We start from the raw sequence: 24,123 nt of genomic DNA, 5'->3' as shown, positions 1-24,123 counted from the left end.
TCCAGTGCCGGTTATGTCTAGTAGTCTACAAGGCAGAACCATGAGTTTCAAAACCTACATACCTACCGGATACCTACACAGATAAATCTGTCTCGTCAAGGTCACCCCCCTCCCCCCACACACACAAACAACGGTAAAACATTGTTTTCCTGTTTATGCATACCATACCATCAATGTTTATCTGTTTGTTTAAAATAACTGGTTTAAGATGGGAGGCTCTCTCCATTCCGACATGTCGCCACTCCGAAATTGACTTCTTATTGTCGGAGTGGCGACACTCCCATAGGGGTTAAGTTTAGGGTTAGGGTTAGTGTCGGAATGGAGACATGTCGGAAAGGAGACATGTCGGAGTGGAGAGATACACCCGGTTAAGAAAAAACTTTCTTTCACAAACCTTAACAATGTTTATCAGGGTTCCTTGGTGGCTCAGCCTGTAGGAATGCAGTATTTATCCCCAGATTGATGATACCGACTGGAGACCAGTGTCATCTCCTCTCTGTCTCTCTCCACTGTGCTGTAGGAATACAAATCATCTTTAAAAACAGAAGTTCATCATTTCTCATTTCTTTTCTTTGATCAGCTTCTTAGCACTTTCAAACATGAACTTAATTGGAACAATAACCAAACCGAATTAAAGTAATATAAGGAGAATTTCTTCTTATGACAACAGAGGCTCGGAGTGAGACCACATATGATGCGGTCCATGAGCTAGATTTGAAGCCATGATTAGCTCTGTCATTCCATCTGGTACGCACGCACACACATCCGGTTTCATACATATTCCTATTTCATGGTACACTGCACCATGACATTATTACATAATTATGCAATATCCTTCTAGTTGCTTTTTGCCCAAGAACCACATTTGGATCACGACCCACTGGTTGACAAACACTGCATGACATCTGGAGTTGCTGAGAGTCAACATGTCAGAAGAGTTGCTGATGTGTCATGCATGTAAAACAACAAGCACATGAGCTGTTCATCCATGTTTAGTCTGGCTTCCTGACCCCTCACATCACAGCCTGTGAACTGCTTTGTCTTCAGGGGCCCGACTGAGTCACTGTGAAACTCAAACAAAACTGACTTCACGAGCGAGCTGGGGAGACAACATACAAACGACAGTGGAGATTAGATTATGTTCATGCGAGTCAATTCAGGTTAGGAAATTGTAGGACACAAAAACCAAGTCAAACTAAAAGTGATATGCAATGAGATAATTGGTGTTAAAGGGATATTACACTTTCAAAGTCATTTTATCGTCTAATCAGGCTTTTATGAACACCCTGAACAGTTTTTAATTTGCTTGATTCAATATTTAGATATTTGATGTAAATGTTACCAGGCCCGACACGCCCAGGACCTCTCCACATACACACCCATTGTAACTTCAAACTCCATTTTAACCGTGATAAATTCATTAAAAACAACCATTATTTTTTCTGGTGACTCAAACTACTCTCCTAATACGTGAGCAGGCCGTGTTTTTTCGATAACTTTTTTCATTTATTTTTAATAATCCATTTTTGTATTAAATATTTTTCATTTTCACAAATAATTATTAAAAATTTATGAAAAAAGTTATCGAAAAAACACGGCCTGCTCACGTATTAGGAGGGTAGTATGAGTCAACAGAAAAAACAACGGGTGTTTTTAATGAATCTATCATGGTTAAAATGGAGTTTGAAGTTACAATGGGTGTGTATGTGGAGAGGGCCTGGGCGTGTCGGGCCTGGTAACATTTACATCAAATATCTAAATATTGAATCAAGCAAATTAAAAACTGTTCAGGGTGTTCATAAAAGCCTGATTAGACGATAAAATGACTTTGAAAGTGTAATATCCCTTTAATACTCTCATTCCCATTTGCTGCTGGCATCTGCATACTGGCTTTTGATAGGCCCCCCATTTCCTCTAATTGATTAGGCTACCTTTAATGAGAGTATAAACTCTCCAATTTTAATTAATTCCAAAGGGGGCACCCGCTGGCCTACTGGTCCAGGCACATACTGGCGGCGTCGCTGGTTCAATTTCCGATCCGGACGACTTTGCCGCGTGTCGCTCCCAATCTCTCCACCCATTTCCTGTCAGTCTACTGTCCTATCAATAAAGGCATAAAAGCCCCCAAAAAAGGTTTTTGGGTACAGTGGAGATGGACAGGTAACAGGGAGAGAGAGATGGGGAGAGACATGCAATAAAGATTGTGGTGAACGGGACTCGAACCCAAGATGCACCGTCAGGCTAAATTGGAGCCGTGCCAAGTAGGTTAGGGGTCCTACAGGTTTTAAATGAAGTTACATAAAACACAACTCATTCTTTTAATAATACATTTTATTCCATTAAAGATTCTTTTTTTTTGTTTTTACATTTTCTAATTATACACTGGAATGTTAAGATTCCCCGTTGATTTTGTTAAAAATGCTCAATCTAGTCATTTTCAACCCCTCTTCCATACAACCAATTACTAAATTGAAATTCGGGGAATACAAACAGAAGAATAACCAAAACAAAACAAAAAAAAAATAAAGTATGAAAACAAACATGTCTTTTTTTTAATAATGTCGATACAGAGTTCTTGATGACTGAAGGAGCAGGAGTGTGTCAGAGTGGTGGACTGAAGAAGTGGAGCCCGTCGACTAGTACTGCTCTGGGGTCAGAATGTGTTTGTGTACTTTGAGTGAGCTGGCTCCACTTCAATGGACTGCGTTGTCTCGACTGTTTCCCTACCTTCAAGATATGAAGAGATTGGACCACTGTTATCAGGGCCAGGGGTGGGCGTCTCAAGCCTGACTAATGCCCTATCTGAGGAATACCACCATCATACCGACACATTTATAGGCTTATCACTCAAATCTAACATTCCTTTGGTTAGGCAGATTGGGGGGTGGGGGGGCGTTGTTTCAGAGTTGCAGTTAAACTATTGTCAGATCATAACCGACTACAGAACTGCAATAAAAAAATAAAAATAAAGACCTGTTGCCCTTTCGGCCAGGCTGATTAAACAATGCCATGCAATACCCCGAACATTCAGAAATACATTTACAGGAAGGAAGGTCATGTTATACTGACAGCTGCTCAAAATAATCACACTTCTTAATGGTCAAATTTGAATAATCTTACCTATTTAATAGCAGCAATAGAAATGCTGAAGTAAACCATAAATTATGATATTCTGAACACAAAGCCATAGTTTGATAGTAGGTCTCGGATATGGATAGCGTCACTGTCGGGCAGAAACCTTGTATCTCCAAGTTTCAGATTTGTACGTTTCTTCTTAAAGTAAAGCCCTGCCCTGCTTCATCATACAAGGCTGTTGCACAGAAGTAGTGAAAACAGCCGATCTACAAGCACAAAACGCCCCGCACCGCGAGGCGCTGTGTGCTTGTAGATCGGCTGTTTTCACTAGTTTAGATCATTTTTAAAATGATAGATACAAAACAAACGGTTTTGGACATACAAGGTTTTCACCCGACAAGCTCCATTCAAGAAATGACAACTGTTCTAAAGAACAAACAGAAGGAAATAAACTAAGGAAACGGTATTGTCAAATATCTTCCCGCCAAGACCAACGGAACAAGTCAGTATCAGTCAAAGACAACTGCAGTTAGAAAAATGTAGGTGAGGAGGAGACTTAACAGCTTTATTGAGGGCCCATTGCAATGTCGCAATAATAATAATAATAAAAAAAGAAAAGACATTAAGCTGCGGATGATGGGCCATTCCTAGGATACTAAAACAACAACTGGGCGGTCTCTGTGGGACAGTTGGTTTATCTACAAATGCTGCTTCGTAATGGTAGACAAGCCAAGCCTGCAGGATGACCCACCCCGTCCTTCCTATCCAGCCCTGACCTCTGACCTCCACCCCTTACAGTCATCTCCCACTCAACACCAGGTCCTGTGTATGTATGGGTTTCTTCCGTGGATACAACAGCATCACGTTGCTCATTTGCGTTTCTCTTTTTAATCATTTTTCGTTGTTATATTTTCCTTTTCAATTAACTCATATATATACAGTATATATATGATCTTCTGTCATACAAACATATAAATACATGGCTGGTGCTCTGCTCCGCAACAGAGAGGAGAGCAGCTGATGTGTACAGTCTCTTGGTATACAGGGCGGACAGGCAGGGATGGGGCTCAATCTGTCTCGGTGTTGTAGATTTGGATTGTTGTTGATGTGTTTCTTCTCTACCCCTTTTCCTTTACAGAATTTCGTATTTGTCGACAACGAAAGAGGTTTCCATAGAGAATCTGACAGGAGCGTCTCCGTCTACATGGTTCACCTTGGAAACCTGGGGACAGACAGATTAAGAAGAGGTTAAACAGCCTTGATGAAAAAGGTGCCAAACAGTGACATCTAGAGGCCTTTTCAAGTAAGGAACTGCAAACTACAGTAATGAGAATGCATGTCTGTCTTTGTATAGAGTATGTACTGTCTGTCACTCTATCTAGAATATACATACAACATATCATCAAATCACAACACAAGGCCTTTCATATATCACATCTCCAACTCAATAACTGACAGGGTGCAATTTGATGGTCAAAGTTCAATGCAGAGATGGTCAATATTGATCACATTTTGTCGTGCATTAACTTCTGAACAGGACTCATCAAGAAAGGACGACTCTGGTTGCATTGGACAGCATTGGTTGCAAGTCTCAGTATGGCATTAGCCGGGTCAAATAGGTGTGTAACTTCACATTGCTTTTAAACAATGTGACATGGGTAAACTATAACCCTAAGTCAGCTACATAAGCTAAAGAAGCAATGACTGAAAATCAGTCATTTCCCTAACAAGAACACTTTGTAAACACTCAAACTCACCTGGATGTCGCAGTAGTTGCGCTTGGACACAAAGGACACGTTGACAGGGAAGAAGTCGTTGGGCTGGCCAGCGATGCTGAACTCCAGGCTGCCGCTCTTGTTGTTGGCATCGATGACAGGAAGGCACCACTCCAGAACGTTCCGCCTGCTGTCATGTTTGTAGTCACCGTCCAGGTCACCGATCACCGGCGCGCCCACACCAGACCTGGATTCAGATGAAACTTTATGTTCATCCCTGGGGAAACTGATTTCGGTTGCCAAAACATTGCACGAAAGTAAATACATAAAACTTTCAAACATGTGAAAGTTGCATTCAGAAATTAGATGGTAAAGTATCTATAATAGTTTCCTGAAGAAAATTTAAGTTTGTTTATTTTCAAATAAAGGTTATTATGCTACCTCCTCTTTTAAACAGTAGGCTATCTCAGCACCTCCTTACTACAGGTGTGCACTCCAGTTCCAGTGGTTGCCAAAGTATCCACAATAAAAAATATACACACAAAATAAATTAAAAAGAAAGTGCCCATCACATAACTCTTGTCCATTTTGTCCTAGACAGAAAAAATCACACCCGTGTGAAGTGGAGCTGTGTGTGTGTGTGTGTGTGTGTGTGTGTGTGTGTGTGTGTGTGTGTGTGTGTGTGTGTGTATCATGTGTACCGATTTTTGTGACATTTGAAGAAAATATGTAGGAAAAGGAGCAAAAAGTGTGTTTTGGAGAAAATTCAAGATGGCGGAAAATCTATCATGGCGCAAATGGGCGTGGCCTATATGCGTCATGACCCAAGGAATCCAGGGAAAAAATATTTTTTATTTTCCGACCTACGGTTCAAGAGTTACAGGCCAAAACGTAAAGTGGGGTGTTATGGCGCCACCATGCGGCCAAATGACACAATTATTTTTTTATTTAATCCTTGAAAGCATTATGAACCTCCTCTCCAAGTCTTGAAACTCTAGCCCCTATGGTTTGCGAGAGACAAATAATTGAATGTGAGTTTTTGCAATTCCCATTATAAGTCAATGGGGAAAATTAATTCACTAATAAATTAATATCAATTAAACTATAGAACCTTTCTCTTAGAAAAGTAATAGCCCACGATTCCTGAGTAAGCCGGTCGATTTGACATATGGCGCGAGTGTGTGGTGGCAAAACTGTGGGACTAGTGGCGTGCCGAAGTTTAGGAAGTTCAGGCTACATACACACAGACAGACAGACACACACACACACACAGACCCACACGGCCACGTATAGGGAGCCTGTGTTTCACACAGCTCCAAAAAGCAGGAACATACAGCAGGCAGGTTAGCGCACATAGCAGCACATACTTTGAGGATATGTTACTGGAACAGAGCCATCTAACTGCTGAAAGCAACTTTTACATGTATGGAACCAATCATGCTAGCTCTGCTAACACCAACTTGACCTAACGTGACTGACCCCTTTTCTAATACACCAAACACATATAGTACCTCACAGGTAGTTATGAACATTATACACATCTTAATGCAATAAATATATAAACAATATGTGTCATATACGTACATTACATTGACTTTTCCCTAGAGATGTCTCAATATCACTTTTTCATTTCCATACATACAAGTCCAAAAGGCTTGATTTGGAATCGTACATGAGTTCTGGGCAGGAGCGCTTGTTTCCATTGACCATGACGGAGGTCTCAGGCGACTTTGATCCACGTGAGACACCGCGAGCAAGTCGCCGTGTCGAGGTCGTATGAGCCGACTCATCACCGTCCGATTTACATACACTGGTGTACAGAATAGTAAATCTTCCGTGGCCGGGGTTTACACCCATCACACTGCATGTATCGCTTTCTGCTTTTTTGTTTTCCTCCTCCTCAAACTCAAAAGCCCTCCACATACAGTAGCTGACATGATGAATGTAGGCATCTGTCACAATGTCAACTGCTGTTGATGTGACACATGCTGCTACGTCCCTTTACAGCAAGTTGCTCAAAGCATGGCTACAATTCACCCTTTGTCAAGTCCCGCCCGTTGTCCCGCTCCTCTTCACACCCATTGGTTGCTGTGTCTTGGTGGGACATTCGGTGGGACACTCCATCCACTACCATTGTAATTCAGTTGCTTCGTATTGTTATTCTGTGTATTCAATTCTCATTTCAAACTTGGTTTCAGTAAAATGGAGCTGCTCAGTGGCAGTATAGTGACTCAGCATGTTTTTAACACATCGGATGCCCACGTGGTGTCTACAAGTCAATTTCTTTGATGTCGCTGGAGGCCCACGACGCGTTTGACGCGTTGTACAGTAAACTATACTGTACTGTAGCTACTGCACTTGGCTACCGCGGTGATGAAACAAACTCCATTTCCCAACATGCAGCGCGCAATTACGTCACCCGGACGTGCTGTGTGTCTCGTTGACTTCCTGTTTAGCGGCTGCACAAAAAAGTTTTCTCCGGATTCTCTTCCTTTTTTCATTTTTTTCTCAAAACAGCAGCCTCTTCTACATGCCTTAACACAAACACTGTGGCTTAGAAATTATAAAAAACGGTCCTGAAAGAAAAGATTTTCGCGAAATAAACAGGACATACTCGGATTACATTTACTCGGATTACTTTTCTCGCCAGTACTCTCGCCGGTAGGTAAAATGACACGTTGCCATGGGCACCAGCAAATTAAGACGTCAAAACCACGTGGGTGTCGGATGTGTTAAATGTTTTTATTTCTCCAAAAATTATGTTTTAGCAAATTCAACATAAAAAAGGCGGAACCAGGGCGGGACAAGGCAGATAGAGCCTGCTGGTTGGTCAGTCAGGGACCAACCAGAAGGCTAACAAAGGGTGACTTGATGTTTCAGGCCAGACTTGTCAGATTGTAATGTTTAGAACATTCTTGGGTCAATATTGGACATAAACAGAGTATCGTTAACAACGCATCCCTACTGTCACCATAACTTACAGAAAAAGATTGTATTGCTGCACCTAACGCAGGTGTAACCATCTTCAAGGAGGCAGTTCCTTTGACTTGGTGACTGCAAGTAAACACAGAGGAGAGGCCATACTCACGGTACTGGGATGCTGATGACCACATCGTTGAGTTCAAGGCTCTCTTCCTGCAGCTCATATTCAATGTTGACGTCACACCCAGTGCCACTCTCTGAAGGCCAGCAATTTACTGATGAACAAAACCACAATGACATTGTTAACACAATCTCCTCCCACCTCTGACTGTCTACTGCGCTGTGTTAAATTGTGGTCCTTTGAAATCAGCCAAAAGAACATTAGCTTCAGTTCAAAATGAATGATTTGTAATGAATTTCTCCTTTTACTGAGACAGGTTAAGGACAGAAGGACGGTCTATTTTCCATTTTAGGAATACGAGGCCGGGCATACTCGGGCGCCATGCAAGCCAGGATGATGCTTATCTCTCAAGAACAGATTCTCTGGAACCAAACACAGAGGGCGCTGTTTTTTTCCCTTTTCTTTGACGATGGCTAGCCAGTTTGGGATGATGCACATCCTCAAAGAAATCTGGGACAACCGTTACGCATAGAGACATGTCCGTAATTATAACATTATCTAATTGAAGTATATTAAAGTTTATTTCTGGCACCTGTATGAATCATGAGTTTGAGGACAGTTGATGACAGCTCAACTTAAAGATGGGACTTACTGGTTAGAGGTATGAGTGCCTCATCTGTGGTCTGCAGCCTCCACTTCAGTACACCTACATCATTGTTGAGGGGGAAGGACTTCTCAGGGTTCTTCAGACCAATCACTGACTCAGCTGTAAACAACTTCTTGTCCACGTTGGGATGTGTCTGGTTAAACACACACACACACACACACACACACACACACACACACACACACACACACACACACACACACACACACACACACACACACACACACACACACACACACACACACACACACACACACACACACACTCATGAGCCTAGACAGCTGGCACACTTAATTTAAGGTGGTAATTCACCGTTTGTCAGACTTCTGATTGGTCCCTGAGACTCCATGACTGGCCAACCAGAAAAAATCATTCACTTTTTGCTATCGGGGGTGGAGTTGTGCAGATGGAGAATGTTGCTTCAGCTCTTCCACCACGGTGCGCACTGCGGAGCACGGCGAGCGTGCAGTACGGCGGCGCGAGGTGATGGCGATTTCGCTCATTATAATGAATAAGCTTCAACAGACTAGTTCACATGGACCTTATTAATGTAACTAAGAGTCACGATTGGGTACATATATTTTAAATGGGCAGAATTACGAAAGCCAGCCTATTTTGTGAGTAGAACTATAGCCTGGCTGTCATCTTCCTACCCAAGATGCACTGCGCTTTCTCTTTCTATTTCTCTCCTCTGCCTGATCCAGAGGATTAAACTAATTAAAACATATATTTTCAGGGGAAAACTACTGTTTTGCTATGTAACTATTGTACTTTTTTCTTCCCTTTTTATTAATATCACGTAAATGTTTTTATTTTGGTACTTTATATAGCTGTAATGAGGCTATGAAAAATCGTTTCCCCCCATCCACTTCCACTATAAAAGAATCTGCCATGGTGATTCTGTCCCACTGGGATTAAACAAATTTAACATATATTTTCGGGGGAAACCCCCTGTTTTGCAATGTAACTACTGTACCTTTGTCTTCCCTTTTTATTAATATCACCTAGATGTTTTTCCTTTGATAGTTTAAATAGCAATAATGAAGCAATGAAAATACCCCCTCCCCCCATTCACTGCCACTATAAAAACAATCTGCCCAGGGTACTTTGTACCACCATAGTAACAGGGCAGAATGGGGCGGGATTTGACAATCAGTGAATTGGATGTGAACGGCCGCTAGAGCATTTTGTCTTCTAGCAAGGAACAGTTAAGCACTGTTGAAAATGCGCAACTGAAACATCGTCTCAGAATTACTTGGAACCAGGTAGTGACAGTGCCAGCTACCGCTAACCTTTCAACAACAGAAACTTCATTGTTCACATGTGGCAATGTCCCTTCTGCTTCATCATAGCCCAATTAAAAGGCTTTGAAGCAGTTCAAAATAAATGCGCACACAGCCCTACTCCAGTTCATAGAATCATCCAACAAGTTACCTGCAGTTGCAATCCCTTGTTGTCGTTGTTGTTGAGGATGAGACGGATGCGTCCATTCTTATCGTCTGTTACACGGAGTGTGACCATACCCAGCACCTCCATGTTCTGTAAGCCTCCGTCACGGCCGCACGTCAAAGAAATCTTCTCCTCCACCCGAAGGTGCACACTGATGGGACACATATCAATCAAGGTAGCAATAAGCAACATCAGAAATATAATGCTGCAAATATGCAACCCAAAATCACAAAATAACTCTTGAAGTAGGGTGCGCAATAAAAGATCATCAATATTAGTGGATAAAGTCGCTGTCCACACCATGATGATTCATACATTTTCAGGTGTGTCTGCTCATGGATCTTCTCAGGTTGAAGTTGTACAGCCCAATTTAAACACCAAATCAATCAAAGATTTAAGTTAACAGATGCAACAAATATAACATAGGACATCACATGGAGATGTCAATGAGGCACAGTCTGTACATTCCCAGACATCCTTGAGAAGAATTCTGATTAGATAACGTATAGAAAACATCATACTCCATTGGCTCAATGGAAAGAAATGTCAGCCTGGTTTTAAATCTGGGATAGAAGATGAAGGTTACATAGTACAGCTTTAATTTATACCATAACATATGTGGCAAATCATTTTGTAGTTAAGTTACATGAACCCAAATAAAATATAACAAGGAGACAAGTATTAACAATGTGTTGAAGTTGTAAACAGCACTTATCAGAGATGTTTACGAGGGTGGATACACCACTAAATCCATTATTTGATTACTAAAACATTTGTCTAAACTGATTAATCATTAGATAAGACAAGCATTTCTTTACCCCTCTACGTTGACTGGTGGCGGCAGCACTTTGGTTGTGTCTGAGCCTCTCTTCCCCGCGGAAGGCATAATGGTTTCACCCTCTTTATTCAGCTTGTCCACAAAATTGTCCACCTCTTTCCCTCTGGCACCCAGCTTCAGAGCCTTACTGGTCCCACTGGGTCTGAGAACAAGTAAAAAGAGCACATTACCTCATCTCTTCCAATTCCACACACTCCACAAGCCAAAGAACACCTGCTTTTGCCTGGTTAATAAACCAGACTGCACTCAACACCACATGTCTAAGAAGTGTTAATTGGTTCTTTTGCCCAATTACACATCTGAAAGTGACCATTTCTGCACTTTCTATTGCTAACAATTTATAATACCTTTAGTTACAAAAGACTTGCTTGGTAAAGTAGAAAACATATTTGGGACATATACCGGGTCATCGGTCAGAACTGGACACTCCGCCGGTCATCAAATTATTGGCTTAGGCAAAAACAAAAAATCTCCATGAATTCAAGGCTTCATGGGGTGTATAATTGATATAAAATACGTCTTTTTTGGGGGGTGAACTACTCCTTTAATGACCTGGAACACTGTTTTAAAAAGAATGTTGAATAAAACGTTTTTCAGAAAAGGTCATGATTTAGACAGCGTTTTTAAAATCACCCTCAAGCAGGGCTCCCGACTAACGTTTTCACAAGTAGCACTGGGGCCACCTACCTTTTCATTAGGTAGCACCATCTTTTTCTTTGTATAGCATGGTATAAATACATAAGTAAAACGCCATAATGGCGATCGTAGTAGGGGCACGAGTTTGCTAAAAGTTAGCAAATAATGTGTTTTTCTTTAATAAAGTGATATGAGGTCAATGAGGAGGCATTTATAAAAAAAAGAACTATTCAATTCAATTAATTTGAGTAACTGTCATAAAGTAGTGCTGTGTTACAGTCTACATGCTACTGTTGCCTCAAAATAAAAATAAAAGGTTTTTGAGCGTTGTAGATCGGTTATTTTTTACTTTCGTAGTTGATAGTTGATTACTTTTGATGCATTAATGGTCTTTTTTCTTTTCTTTCTTGAGGTAGGCCTATTTAAAAAGGTCTTAAGTCCTTAAATTGTAACCTCACTTCACTAAAAAAATTAAAAATAAAACAAACTTTTGGGGATCTCTGGGGGTCTCGACCCGCAGGTTGACTGAAAATGAGCAAGCCATGGATGGGACAGCCAATGGTTCGTCATGTGCGGGCGTGCGTGGCGTGCAGTTTCAAAGCTTGTGAAAAAGGCATATAGGCTACACAGTGTATGGTAATTCGCCGACTATCAAAACATTACTGTGTCTATACAACCAAAACAGCTGTGAAGTCCTTGTTTATGTCTGTATCAGTCATTGTTTCAGTGACGCAACACCATCGTTTTTTTCTCCTAAATGAAGTCAGCTAGACAGCGACACTCGGTCAGTTTCTTAACTTTATACGGCTAGTGTGGTTAATAGTCCCCCCCACACCATCTTTATCGCTCCTCATTGCAGGCAACAGATGATTTGGACGGAGAATCGGATATTCCTAGCGCGGAAATCACTGTGCACATTAAACAAAACACATTCTAGCAAACATTGAGAGCAGACACAGCGAGCAGACGCTGCAGCAGTGGAGCAGCCTCGCTGTGGTCTACGTTACCGAGTGACCCATAAGTGACCTATAGAAAGCTGCTACCAAGGGGGAGCCGTTTGACAGGAGACCCATAAACCAAGGAGAGCATTGAGTGAAAACACGTGTTTTCATGCTCATCCTCAAGTAGCACCGGTGCGACCTTGTTACATTTTAACTTATGAAACCTTATGAAATTTAGGTTGCTTATGCAACCTAATAGGTCTCACTCTGGAGCCCTGCCCTCAAGTCTAAATGGATAAAAACATAAATCAAACCAATACTTATTTCAGTAGAGGCAAGAGATCTGGAGCACACTGCCAGTAGTAAAACGTAACAACACTCATGTTTCATGTCATTTAACGCTCCTCGGAAGCCGTTGTGTCCTCACCTGACTGGAGCGGGAGCCATCTTAGGTTTCTCAGGCTCCACGATAGTGTCTGTGATGATGGACCCTGAGGACACGCTGGTCACGCCACCACTGCCAAAACCAAAGCCTGGCGTCTTCTTCCCGGAGCGCTCGGCATCTCTCCTGGCCTGCTGAAGCTCCTTGGCCTTTCTCCTCATCTCTGCCTTGGCCTCCCTCTCCTGGGTCTGGAGGTCAAAAACAAGATGTTAGAAATCCACTTGTACCCTTTGCTAAAAGGGTAGGCTGAACTTCTCTTTAGTTAAAGGACAACTTTGTGTTTTTACAGCAAGGGTTCACATTTTAGATTGTAATTAGAGAAAAGAAAAAGTGAGTGTTAAAATGTTTTCATTTGCTTCGCTTTATTGTTTTATCGTGTTTACCGTGCTAAAATGTGGGGCATGCGTACAAGTGGCTAAATATGTCTTTTTAGACACAATAAGCCAGCAGTTTCTTTATTGCAATTTACAGTAACACTTCTAGCCCCCATAAGTCACATCCAACCATGAAAGGTTGCGTTGTATCTTGGGAATGGGCTTATTCGGTGTAAAATTACTAGTGCTGTCCAACGATTAAAATTTTTAATCGCGATTAATCGCATGATTTCTGTAGTTAATCGCGCGATTAATCGCATAATAAAAATATATTTTTTATTGGCTCAAACTTGCATAATATGTTGTATATTTGGTGCAGGATGCATCCAAATGTATTTTTTTATAATTATACTATTATGTATCCAATACATTATAAACTCAATGTTATTTATTTCATTATATTATAAATGATAACCCCTCTGCACTACATATTTTAAGGCAGTGTTGGTTTTCAACCAGTGGTCCTTGAGGGGGTTCCAGCTAAACAGTGGTGTAAAGTAACTAAGTACATTTACTTAAGTACAATTTTGAGGTATTTGTACTTTACTTGAGTATTTCCAATTTTCCAATACTTTTACTTCTACTCCACTACATCTCAGATCGAAATATTGCACTTTTACTCTACTACATTTATTTGAAAACTTTAGTTACTAGTTACTTTTCAGATATACCGGTAAGTTATAATATTTAAAACATACATGAACCACTTTAGCCATGTTGTATACTTAGGCTGTTTGAAAATAGCCGATCTACAAGCTCACAACATGTCGCATCGTGACGCGTTGTGAGCTTGTAGATCTGCTATTTTCAACACTTTCATACTTTTACTCAAGTACATTTTGAATTCTGGGCTTTTATAATTGAAACAGAGTATCTCTACATTGTAGTATTGGTTTTACTTAAGTAAAATATGTGAGTACTTTTTCCACCACTGCAGCTAAATGATGGAGAGTTGGTAAACCAAATGGACCCTTATAGATCTTATTTTTGGGGTCTGGGAGAATAAATCTAATCAAAATGGTGGTCTGTGGCTCAAATGCTGACTAAACACACACACACACACACACACACACACACACACACACACACACACACACACACACACACACACACACACACACACACACACACACACACACACACACACACACACACACACACACACACACACCATTTCGTTCCTACAGTGTTCAGCTGGGGGCTGCCGCTAACATACTGTAGCCTACTACAGACAGTAGTCCTGGCTATCTGGAGGCTAACTGTTAGCGAACTTGCTAACAGGCTAACAGCAGGGGGAAGTTGCTTTCTAAAGGCACCTGTAGATGAGTAATTCCACTGTGTTTTTCATCATTCATTCAACCCAGCTTCCAGACAAACACACACACTCATGGTCTCACACACAGTAAGCTTGAGCTCCGTTCCTGACTTTGAGCTGAGCAGCTGCTCTGGGCTAGCTAATGTTGACACTCTGAGATGCGGAGCGCAGACTCCGCAGAGGGAGCGCTACGGAAGCCTCAAAGGTAAAAAAAAAAAAAAGGCAAAAAAAAAAAAAAAAAATTTTTAATCCCGTTAATAGGCTAGTGCGTTAACTCGTTAATAACGCGTTATTTTGGACACCATTAAAAATTACATATTTAGCCACTTGTACGCATGCCCCCAACCACTTAAATAAGAATCTCTAAAACAATAGAAACAAGTAAATGAAATCATTTTAACACTCATCTTTTATATTCTTTAATTACAATCTAAAATATGAACCCTTGTTCAAAACTAAAGTTGTCCTTTAAATGATGTGTGGATCAATGGATAAAATCCAGGTGAGCTCACCTCTCTGACGGCACGGAACACCTTCTCTTCATGGGAATCCATTTCTGTGAAGGTGCGGATCTGTGCCAGGTTAACGTTCTCCCTGTAGCCCAGTGCCACGATCTCATCGAAGGCAAAGATCAGGTCGAAACAGTGCTCTGATATCTCACTCTCCTCCAGCACACGACAGTACTCTGGAATCTACAGGAAGGGCAGGGGCAGATCAATAATTACTCACATTAATTAAGACACAGTTCGTTCAAATAACAGCGTTTTCAAATGATGTAGCTTCAAATAGAATCACCATCCTTTGAGCCCTGCCACTTACTGGCCAAAAAAGAAGAAAACTATTGAAAGCCTTATAAATGATTTGTGTAAATTTGAGTTTTTTTGTACAGGACACTTCTGAAAGCTGTATGTTATGTCCATTTGTGGCACTAAGTAGCACGTTCTAATTGGCAAAAAAAAGAACATACAGTTTCCAACTTGCCATTTCTAAAAATGTCTTCGGCTGTTGTGACTACATCAGGTACTTAGAACAGTGAAGTTGAAACATTGCATAGAATGTGATGCACATAATGCATGCAGGTAAAATAATTGGTCAGTCTTTGTCCCCCTGTCAAAGTCACTTAAACTCTGCATTAATAATCCACCTGTCCAATGTAGCGCTGTAGCTGCCTCAAACTTAAATTGGTCGAATCAGATTCAGGATCTGAATGTGAATATTAGACGATTTGTTTTATAATATATTTATATACATATTATAAGATGTTTCAGTGCTGATTTAGACGACTTGTACAACAGAACAGAGTCATATGAACATTGGAGGATTTCAAATCAATAAATCCTTGAAAAGAACTGCGATACGTCTTATTTTAATTTGCTCCTCTAGAGTTAGTGTTGAAGTGTCCTTGAGCAAGACGTTGAACGGTACCCATAATTGCTCCCGATGTGCAGGTTGGTGCCTTGCATGGCTACCTCCGCCATCGGTGTATGAATGTGTGTGTGTGTGTGTGTGTGTGTGTGTGTGTGTGTGTGTGTGAGAATGTTATGCACAATCTATGTAAAGCACTTTGGATAAATGTGCTAAATAAATGCACCATTTACGACAATGCATTAAGACTGTGTGCAGATTGTGTGAAGTACGGTACTTCACAGTAGAAATTAACAGGGACTGCTTGAATCAACAAATCTCTGCCGAGTGGGGGTCTAAGAGACTCAGCGACTGACAAATTGAATCATCGATTTTCACTCCTAGGCCGATGTCAGCAAGGGGGAGAGGACGACAGCCACCTCATGGCCTCCCCTAAGTAACAAGAAATCTTGTGGAATAAAATGTTGCCAACTAATCATCAAGGACGATGATACACGAAAGAAGAAGGGGGCAGTACTAGAACAAATTCGGTTAACTCTGCAATAGTTTATGGTTGAACACCCTCATGATTGTTGTTTTTTTATCATGTTGCATGTGAAGTGACATAAGGATTCTGATGTCATTCATTAACAACACCACAATCATGTTATGAACATCAAATGTGTTACAGCTTTTTTTTAAATAGACGAGATTGACATAACTATGATCCAGTGCACACTGTTTTGTCCAAATAAGACTTGACATTAGGCAGTTGTAGTTTTAAGATTTTAAAATAGATTTGTTGTTTATAACGTTATCAGTGTACAAATAGTGAGTGTCCCCTGAATGCAACAATAGTTCACTGTGTTGTAGTGTTCGATTTAACTGCTAGAAGCTGAAGCTAGTGCCACTGTGTGGCTTCAAGCATTAGGACAGGTTGTCACATCAGGGTTCTAGCTGAGACACTAGGAGAAAAATAGAGAAGCACAGGCCAAAATCAGAGCTCTCCCCACAACCATACTGTACGCATGTTCTGGCTGTGAGGAGCAATATATTGAGTTCCTCCTATATCATAAATACATGTTCATTAAAGAATTACATTCTGTTTACAAAATAGGCTATACTATTAATACAATTATTGTGTCCATGCACATGGCTACGTAGTTAATGACAAATGCGACCTCTGCATAAACCCCATATACAAAGCAACGGTTTCAAGATTTTATAACTTGATACATTGTTTTTTTTAAGTGTCCCTGTCAAATAAACGACACAGTTACCCAGTATAATAAAGTCAAGTGACAAATCTTGTGAAACTATTGTAGATGCGGCCATTCTCATCTCATGCACATGGCCAGTCTTTTCTACGTTGATTCACAGGTAAAGGTGATTTCAACGAGCAACAATTGAAACAAGCTATTAAACACTCGAAGCATAAAGGAATGTTTGTGATTGACTGCCTTCACCTGCAGCGTAAATGCAGGCAGGGTGTGCTGGGTAGTGTCTAGCTACAGTACATCGTTCCATTTTTCGACATGGTTAATATCTGGCATGTTCATAAGGATATGATAACGATTGTCAGGCGCCAGTGCACACTCTCCTGTGAGGGTGCATTCAACATGTGATGATGTGGTGTCACATACATGATGGAAAACACAACCAGCGATATTAGCCATTGTGGTAGTCTATATCTTTCTGACGTTTAGCCTCAGCGCTGGATAATTTTGTCTCGGAAATGCACCAATGCTAAATATTTCTGGCGGAATCCCTGCATAATAGGACACTTAATAATAATGTCAGAAATATAAAGGATAAAATCTCAAAATGCCCCAGAAATATAAGGGAGGGAGCCTTTTATTTACACATTATATATGTTTACATCTTCACCCAAAAATAGCTCACAAGGTGCAGCTTTGCGACATTGTAGATTGTAGATGAGCTACTTTTGGCAAATGTTCCCCGCAGAACAGGCATGCTATAGTGTTTAACTCTTATACTGCTTTGGACGTTCCTGTTCGCCCCAATTCTCGAGAGTGAGCCGCGCCAATACGGCCATTCGTTCGTTTACCTTGTTGATGTCCTTAAGCTGATGAGGGGTCGCGCCGCCGTGTACTGTAATCACGTCGTCTGCAGGGATGGGTCTTAAAAATCCATTATGCATTAACATCAACGGAGACCAATTCTCTTCCGTGTTGATTTTCTCAACACGTAAGGCTCAATGGCCAGAGTGTGCTCTCAATGTAAGGGAAGCGGGACCAGCCAAATTCACATTAATCCTTGCATGACGCCGCCCTCTGCTGCCTGGTCTGCGAAAGCGCAGACCAGGCACTTAAAAATAAAAAAATAAAAAGTGTATCTGTCTACTATAACGTCGCAAAGGTAAGCCGCTTTTTGATGGCACCAGACCCAATAAATAAATAAATAATCTGGCAGGGAAAAAGTTAAGTGGTTAAATGTAAATTTAAATTTAATAAAAAGTGCACCAATTGGAAATTTCACATCCTTCGCCATGTTAAAATAAGTGGCACGATCCATCACCATCATGCTTACCACGCGAGAGAATAGCCTGAGTGTCTCCAAGTCCTCCAGGATGTTGCTGTTCTTAGTGGTGAGGAGGACCATGTAGAGTTTCTCCAGTGGCTGGTACACATAGCGGACGCTGTCCGTCTCCACGAAGGTGTGCTGCTTGCCGGTGTTCATGAGCTTTGGGAAAGCAGCGAGGAGACCCTCGATGCGCGTCCGGGTCATCTCCACAAACTGCCGGGACACGATGGCCTTGCCCGCCTTGGTGCACACCGCCGCTGCCAACAGCACCTGCAGGTTGGTGTGTTAATAACATGCAAATGTTACATCATTTTAGATTTGAACCACACTTTAACCATTATTTTATATTTGTCTATTCAAAAATAGTAGATATAAAAGCTATTTAAAAATAAAAAACAAGAAAATATATGTAAACATTTGTATATATATTTTTTAAAGCGAACATGTTTAACTCGAATATTTGCTTCTGCGGGTCCCTGGAACAAAATATTTTGAGACGGGGGTACGCGGCCAAATACATATAATTTTGAGGGTCCTTGACATCTCCTTTGAGAACCACTGATAGAGCAACATCATTTCTTTCAGGATGCATGTTTAAATCTCTGCAGTAATGAATCTTCTACACGCATACAGAACACCAGCAGCCCACACACTATCACGCATACTACTGTTGTAGATACTGTACTGGTACAATACTGTTACTGTTAAAAATGGATGAAATTGCATTGGATGCAACATTAACCAGATATCAAATGACAGCACAGACGGCGTGGCGGTACTTCCACTCAACAACATTGAGACAATCTATGAATTGCACATTTGTTGATATCACAATGTTCTTCAGACCAGTGGTTCTCAAACCTTTTCATGTCAAGGACCCCAAAATTGACACTTGTTAGCCCACGGACCCCCATTTGAAAAGATATGCCAGGGACCCTCATAAGAGATTTTTACAGTTCTAGCAATGATTACCAAAACATTTTAATTTCAAGGACCCCTAGTTTGACATGCATTACACTTTACAGGCTACAGTACGGACCCCCATTTAATGACATTTCTATCTCTGAGACCCCAATTTATATAGTAAAATCAATGTTAATTTAACTATGAGAGTGTACAAATGGAACCAAATGTGGTTCCATTTTGTACACTCTGAGTTACATACCCATAAGGTTCCATTTGGTTCCTATCCTAACTATCATTTAGCTGGGGACCCCCTTGAACTCCCTTCAAGGACCCCACTTTGAGAACCAATGTCATAGACAACTGAAAATGAATTGTCTGGGAAGTTTGTGTGAAGCTGACACTGACAGTTAACAAGGACCAAGTTCTAGTTCACGTCACCAATGTCTGCACTGCACTCCCCATTAGCTCCAAACGTTCTGAACATGTTTACTGCTGTCGTCCTCACATGACACGAACTGACAACTCACCGTTTTGGTGGCACATTGCATGTTGTCAGAAAAACAAAGCTATATTCGACCTTTTCCCCCCCATATATCTCTCGTTTCGTTGAGACAGAGCGAGGCTAATAATTGTTAAACTAGCTGCTAACCAGATTAGCCAATGTTATGTTATCATTGCTAGGCCCGACGAAAAGGAAGGCAAACGGCTCGCTTCCTCTGTCTTCCACTCACCATTTTGTGTCACTCTGTGGGAAGACGCTCTTCGCTTCCTTGCAGTTGTTGCTTTGGTGAATTACAATCACGCAGAGGACATCAAAGTGTGAATAAAACAGTCGAGCTCTTCTCTGTCCGTTAGCTCGCGCTAGCTTCAATATGGCAGCAGGACAGAGCCACGTCTCCACCGGAAGCAGCGCGGGACCCGCCCACATGCTCTGCACCCCATAGCCCAGGAGGACGGCCTGCTCTGTGATTGGACAAGGACAAGTCACGCTCGGGACTAGTAGGTTTTCTTTTTCTGCAACAACAGACAAAGTAGTGATTTAACTCAACGACGTGAAGGATAGAAACAAACAGCATGTATTAAGACAAAGTGAAAATATAAATAAAATAAATAAACAAACAAAAGTACGTACCAAAGGAACTAAATATAGATTTACACAAATTGATATTCTGTTAAATCTGACTGTAATGTGAGACGTCTAACTGATATTTTACACGTCAATATAGTGTACGATATAATAGGAATCATTTGAATAATATTGCCCAAGCCCATAATGTTGTAATATTTTCTAATATTTTCCCAACAGAAAGAAAGAGTCGTTTGGTAGCGTGAAGACCGTGCTATGATTGGCTAGTTACCTGTCAGACTGACAGCCGATCAGCGAATCACAGCACTACCATCCGGCCGGGCTATATGACCACTAGAGACGTCCACTCTAAGTCTAAAACCAGTGACGTGGGCCCTGAACTGTTGGCATTGTTGCATAATGTTGTGAAAACAAAACACCTATGGAAAACACTCATAGCTAATCAACTAACATGACTTTCAGACAGTTTTTGTACTTAACTTGAGTAAATGTACTTAGTAACTTTCCACCCAGAAAGTAACTAAATACATTTACTCAAGTAACAGTACTGTACACGAAGACAATTTTGAAGTAGGCTGTACCTGAGTAACCTATTTCCTTTTTTACATTTGAATTAAAATGTTTAGTTTATAGCGTACTCCACTATACATCTCAGAGACAAAAACACGTTTACTCCACTAAAATTACTTTGCAATACAGATCATTAATACAAAACACATTAACTGATAGATTAAAAATAGATCCCTTCCATGTAGATACATTACTGCTCCTTGATAGACAATATAGCCCACAACACTCAAATGTATTGACAAATGCCATGTCTACATGATAAAGATAAAAGTAATATTGCTTTTTCATCGGCTTTGCTAGCCAGTCACTAGAAATATGAGGAATCCAAGAAGTTCAACACAGATTTTACATTTCAGCCTCAGAAACAACCACAGAAATAAAATTATAAGTACTGATAGGTGTTTTTCCAATCATAGCTGTATGCCATGCAGAATGAAGAGTCAGAGGAGGATTTAGTGCAGGAAATTAAGTCTATTTTTTGGAAGAATCGTTCGGTTTGTGATACAAGCACCACATTTTGCACAAAGTTTACTCTGGACCTACCTTTCCCAAAAAGCACGTTAGCCACTCTTTTTTTTAAAGGGTTGGGGTCCCATTGACTTTCTATACAGTAAAATAATACAAAACCATACATCTGCTTTTAAGTAGCATGTGAGGGGTCAAACTAGGGTTTTTTTATGGTCCTGAATCCAATGCAAGCATTTGTTTTGCACAAAAAACATTCCTTGGGCTAAAAACGGCCCCCACACTACACTACTGTGAAAAGTGATGACTCTTCACTAAACCATAGTTTCGTGGGGCCTTTTTTTTGCCCAAGGAATGTGTTTTGTGCAAAACAAATGCTTGCATTGGATTCAGGATCATGAAAAACCCCTAGTTTGACCCCTTACATGCTACTTAAAACAGATCAATTATTTTTATATCATTTTACTGTATAGAAAGTCAATGGGACCCCAAACCTTTTTTAAATAAATTGAGTGGCTAATGTGCTTTTTGGGAAAAGTAGGTCCAGAGGAAACTTTATGCAAAATGTGGTGCTTGTATCACAAAGCGATTGTTTTACTAATTTCCCGGGCTATACAACCCTGAGGGAGAGGAGGAGAGAGAGAGAGAGAGAGAGAGAGAGAGAGAGAGAGAGAGAGAGAGAGAGAGAGAGACAGAGAGAGAGAGGAGGAGGGAGAGAGATTGGGAGAGAGAAAAGAGAGAGGAGAGGGGGAGGGAGAAGTGGAAGGAGGGAAAGATAGATGGAGCGCATTTGAAGGGGTTGGAAAATGTGAGTAAGTATAGTGACACTGTTAAATGATTTGTTATAACAGTCATCGATCAACAAATGTTAGAAACAATGCATTTTGTTAACCTTCCTGGAGCGTATGCTTCAGTGACACAAATTTCCAATGAGAGTGGTTTTGTCTGGCACAGATCAGAGAACCATGGTTTCTAAAGCATGGAGTCCTTAACATATCAGCTTTCCAAAGCTTAGAAGGACCTACCCGGAAGAATTAAGAAACAGCTGCAGACTGTGGTGAGGATGTTAGATATAAAACGTGCCTTATGTACTATAATGCTGCCTGCTGTTCAAATAGAAATATGGATCATACATGTAGAGATAAAACACAAGAGGCTGGCATGTTTTATCAGGGAAGAGCCAAGTCTAATTATTACGGGAGAAATATTAAGGGCAGATAAGCAGAGATGATCGGGGAAAAAAAGCCTTGGCTGTAATGTATCCTAGGTCCCCATCTCTCTCCCCATTTCCTGTCAGCCTACTGTCCTATCTATTAAAAAAAAAGAGATGATCAGAAAACAGGTAGAGGTAGAGGTAGATGCGACGATGCGTGCGTGCTTGCTTGCATTTGTAAGTAAGGAAGGTCCAAAGGGCCAGAAACTGCGAGAACAGCTCGCAGGTTGTGACCACCCAAAATATGCTTGCTGTTATGGAATCTCTATGGAATTAATTGGGTAGGGATCTATATTGTAGAATGAGCAGTAAAATTCAATTCAAATAAATCTATCTATCTATCTATCTATCTATCTATCTATCTATCTATCTATATAATCGCCCTTTTCACACATTTATGTTGCATCTGAAGGTTGTATCGGAGAGATTGAGTTGCCATCTGACTCTCAGTCGTTGGTTCATACTATCTCATGTAGATACTCCCTTCATTCCTCTCTCAGTTCTAACAGCAATAACAACCCCACATGAGCTAATCTCCAAGGTCACGGCAAATGGGCCTTCCAGTGAAAGCACAGAGCTGCCGGTTGAGTGTTATCTAAAGTTATTGGAGGATATAAAGCCTATTTCCTCCACTTTTGGTTTCGTCATTTTCTAATGTCACTCACTGTCCAATATTTACTGTGAAATGAAACGTCTTTTACATGACCTGAATGAACAGTACTGTGGCCACTCTGTGAGGAGCTGATTGGCTGCTACCAAAGACAAAACTGATGAACTCTTTCAACATGATTATGCTTGGATTTATAAACTCACAGCTGTATGTTAGAGAGAGAGAGAGAGAGAGAGAGAGAGAGAGAGAGAGAGAGAGAGAGAGAGAGAGAGAGAGAGAGAGAGAGAGAGAGAGAGAGAGAGAGAGAGAGAGATTTGCAACAGGCATTCATTCTCTCTCAGGATCATCAGCCAATAGCCTACTATTCAGGTCAGTTGAACATTTTCCAATACATGGGGACTACCCTCATGCTGTTCTTGCAGCCTCAGAATTCTCCACTATTGTACTGGGTCTACCTCTCACACTGTACAGTATGTACTGCATTCAGTACAGTTACATGACTACACTCGTCATCAACCACTGACTCAACACATGACTTCATCTATTCTAGACACTGCACAAACATCCAGCAACATCCTATGTTAGATCCTAATGATGACGAATATAACCGTTTTGTGAAGAAACAATCACACTAGTTTCATCACCAACACCTGGCTTATTTTAAACCCAGATTTCATCTTGGGCAGATACAGGAGAAATTCAGATGGCAGATTTATGAAACTAGTTATGCAGTGGCAAACAACTGAGGTGGTTGAAAGTGCTGTATGGTTTAGTTAGATCAATTTAAGATAAGATATTTGTATTCAACTTATCAGTGGCAGGGATAGATATAATTGACTTCTCGGATCCCATTTCTTTCAAAAGTAAAATAATAGAATTATAAAACAGT

At 40.8% G+C, this 24,123-nt stretch overlaps 1 protein-coding gene across 1 annotated transcript; it reads right to left on the bottom strand.

The window, feature by feature from the left end:
* Positions 1–3,370: 3,370 nt before the first annotated feature.
* arcn1b (archain 1b) lies at positions 3,371–20,179 on the bottom strand. The gene is made up of 10 exons (XM_080731386.1): positions 20,021–20,179; positions 18,390–18,653; positions 15,008–15,187; positions 12,792–12,994; positions 10,768–10,929; positions 9,935–10,100; positions 8,486–8,633; positions 7,879–7,987; positions 4,833–5,037; positions 3,371–4,297 (listed from the first exon to the last, which is right to left on the bottom strand). The coding sequence occupies exons 1-10, from the start codon at positions 20,021–20,023 to the stop codon at positions 4,208–4,210; spliced, it is 1,530 nt and encodes a 509-aa protein (XP_080587512.1). The 5' UTR covers positions 20,024–20,179; the 3' UTR covers positions 3,371–4,207.
* Between the last annotated feature and the right edge of the window lie 3,944 nt (positions 20,180–24,123).

Source organism: Nannobrachium achirus (assembly GCF_963921795.1).
Source record: "Nannobrachium achirus genome assembly, chromosome: 8".
NCBI classification, from domain to species: domain Eukaryota; kingdom Metazoa; phylum Chordata; class Actinopteri; order Myctophiformes; family Myctophidae; genus Nannobrachium; species Nannobrachium achirus.
Note: the sequence above shows the minus strand (reverse complement) of the source record. Positions and strands in the feature narration are given on the sequence as shown.

Excerpts from the sequence above, each read along its gene's own strand:
- arcn1b (XM_080731386.1), bottom strand. Across the intron at positions 5,038-7,878 it reads GTCATCAGCATCCCAGTACC|GTCTGGTGTGGGCGCGCCGG; the intron begins GTGAGTATGGCC and ends ATCTGAATCCAG. Across the intron at positions 4,298-4,832 it reads GCAACTACTGCGACATCCAG|GTTTCCAAGGTGAACCATGT; the intron begins GTGAGTTTGAGT and ends GTCTGTCCCCAG.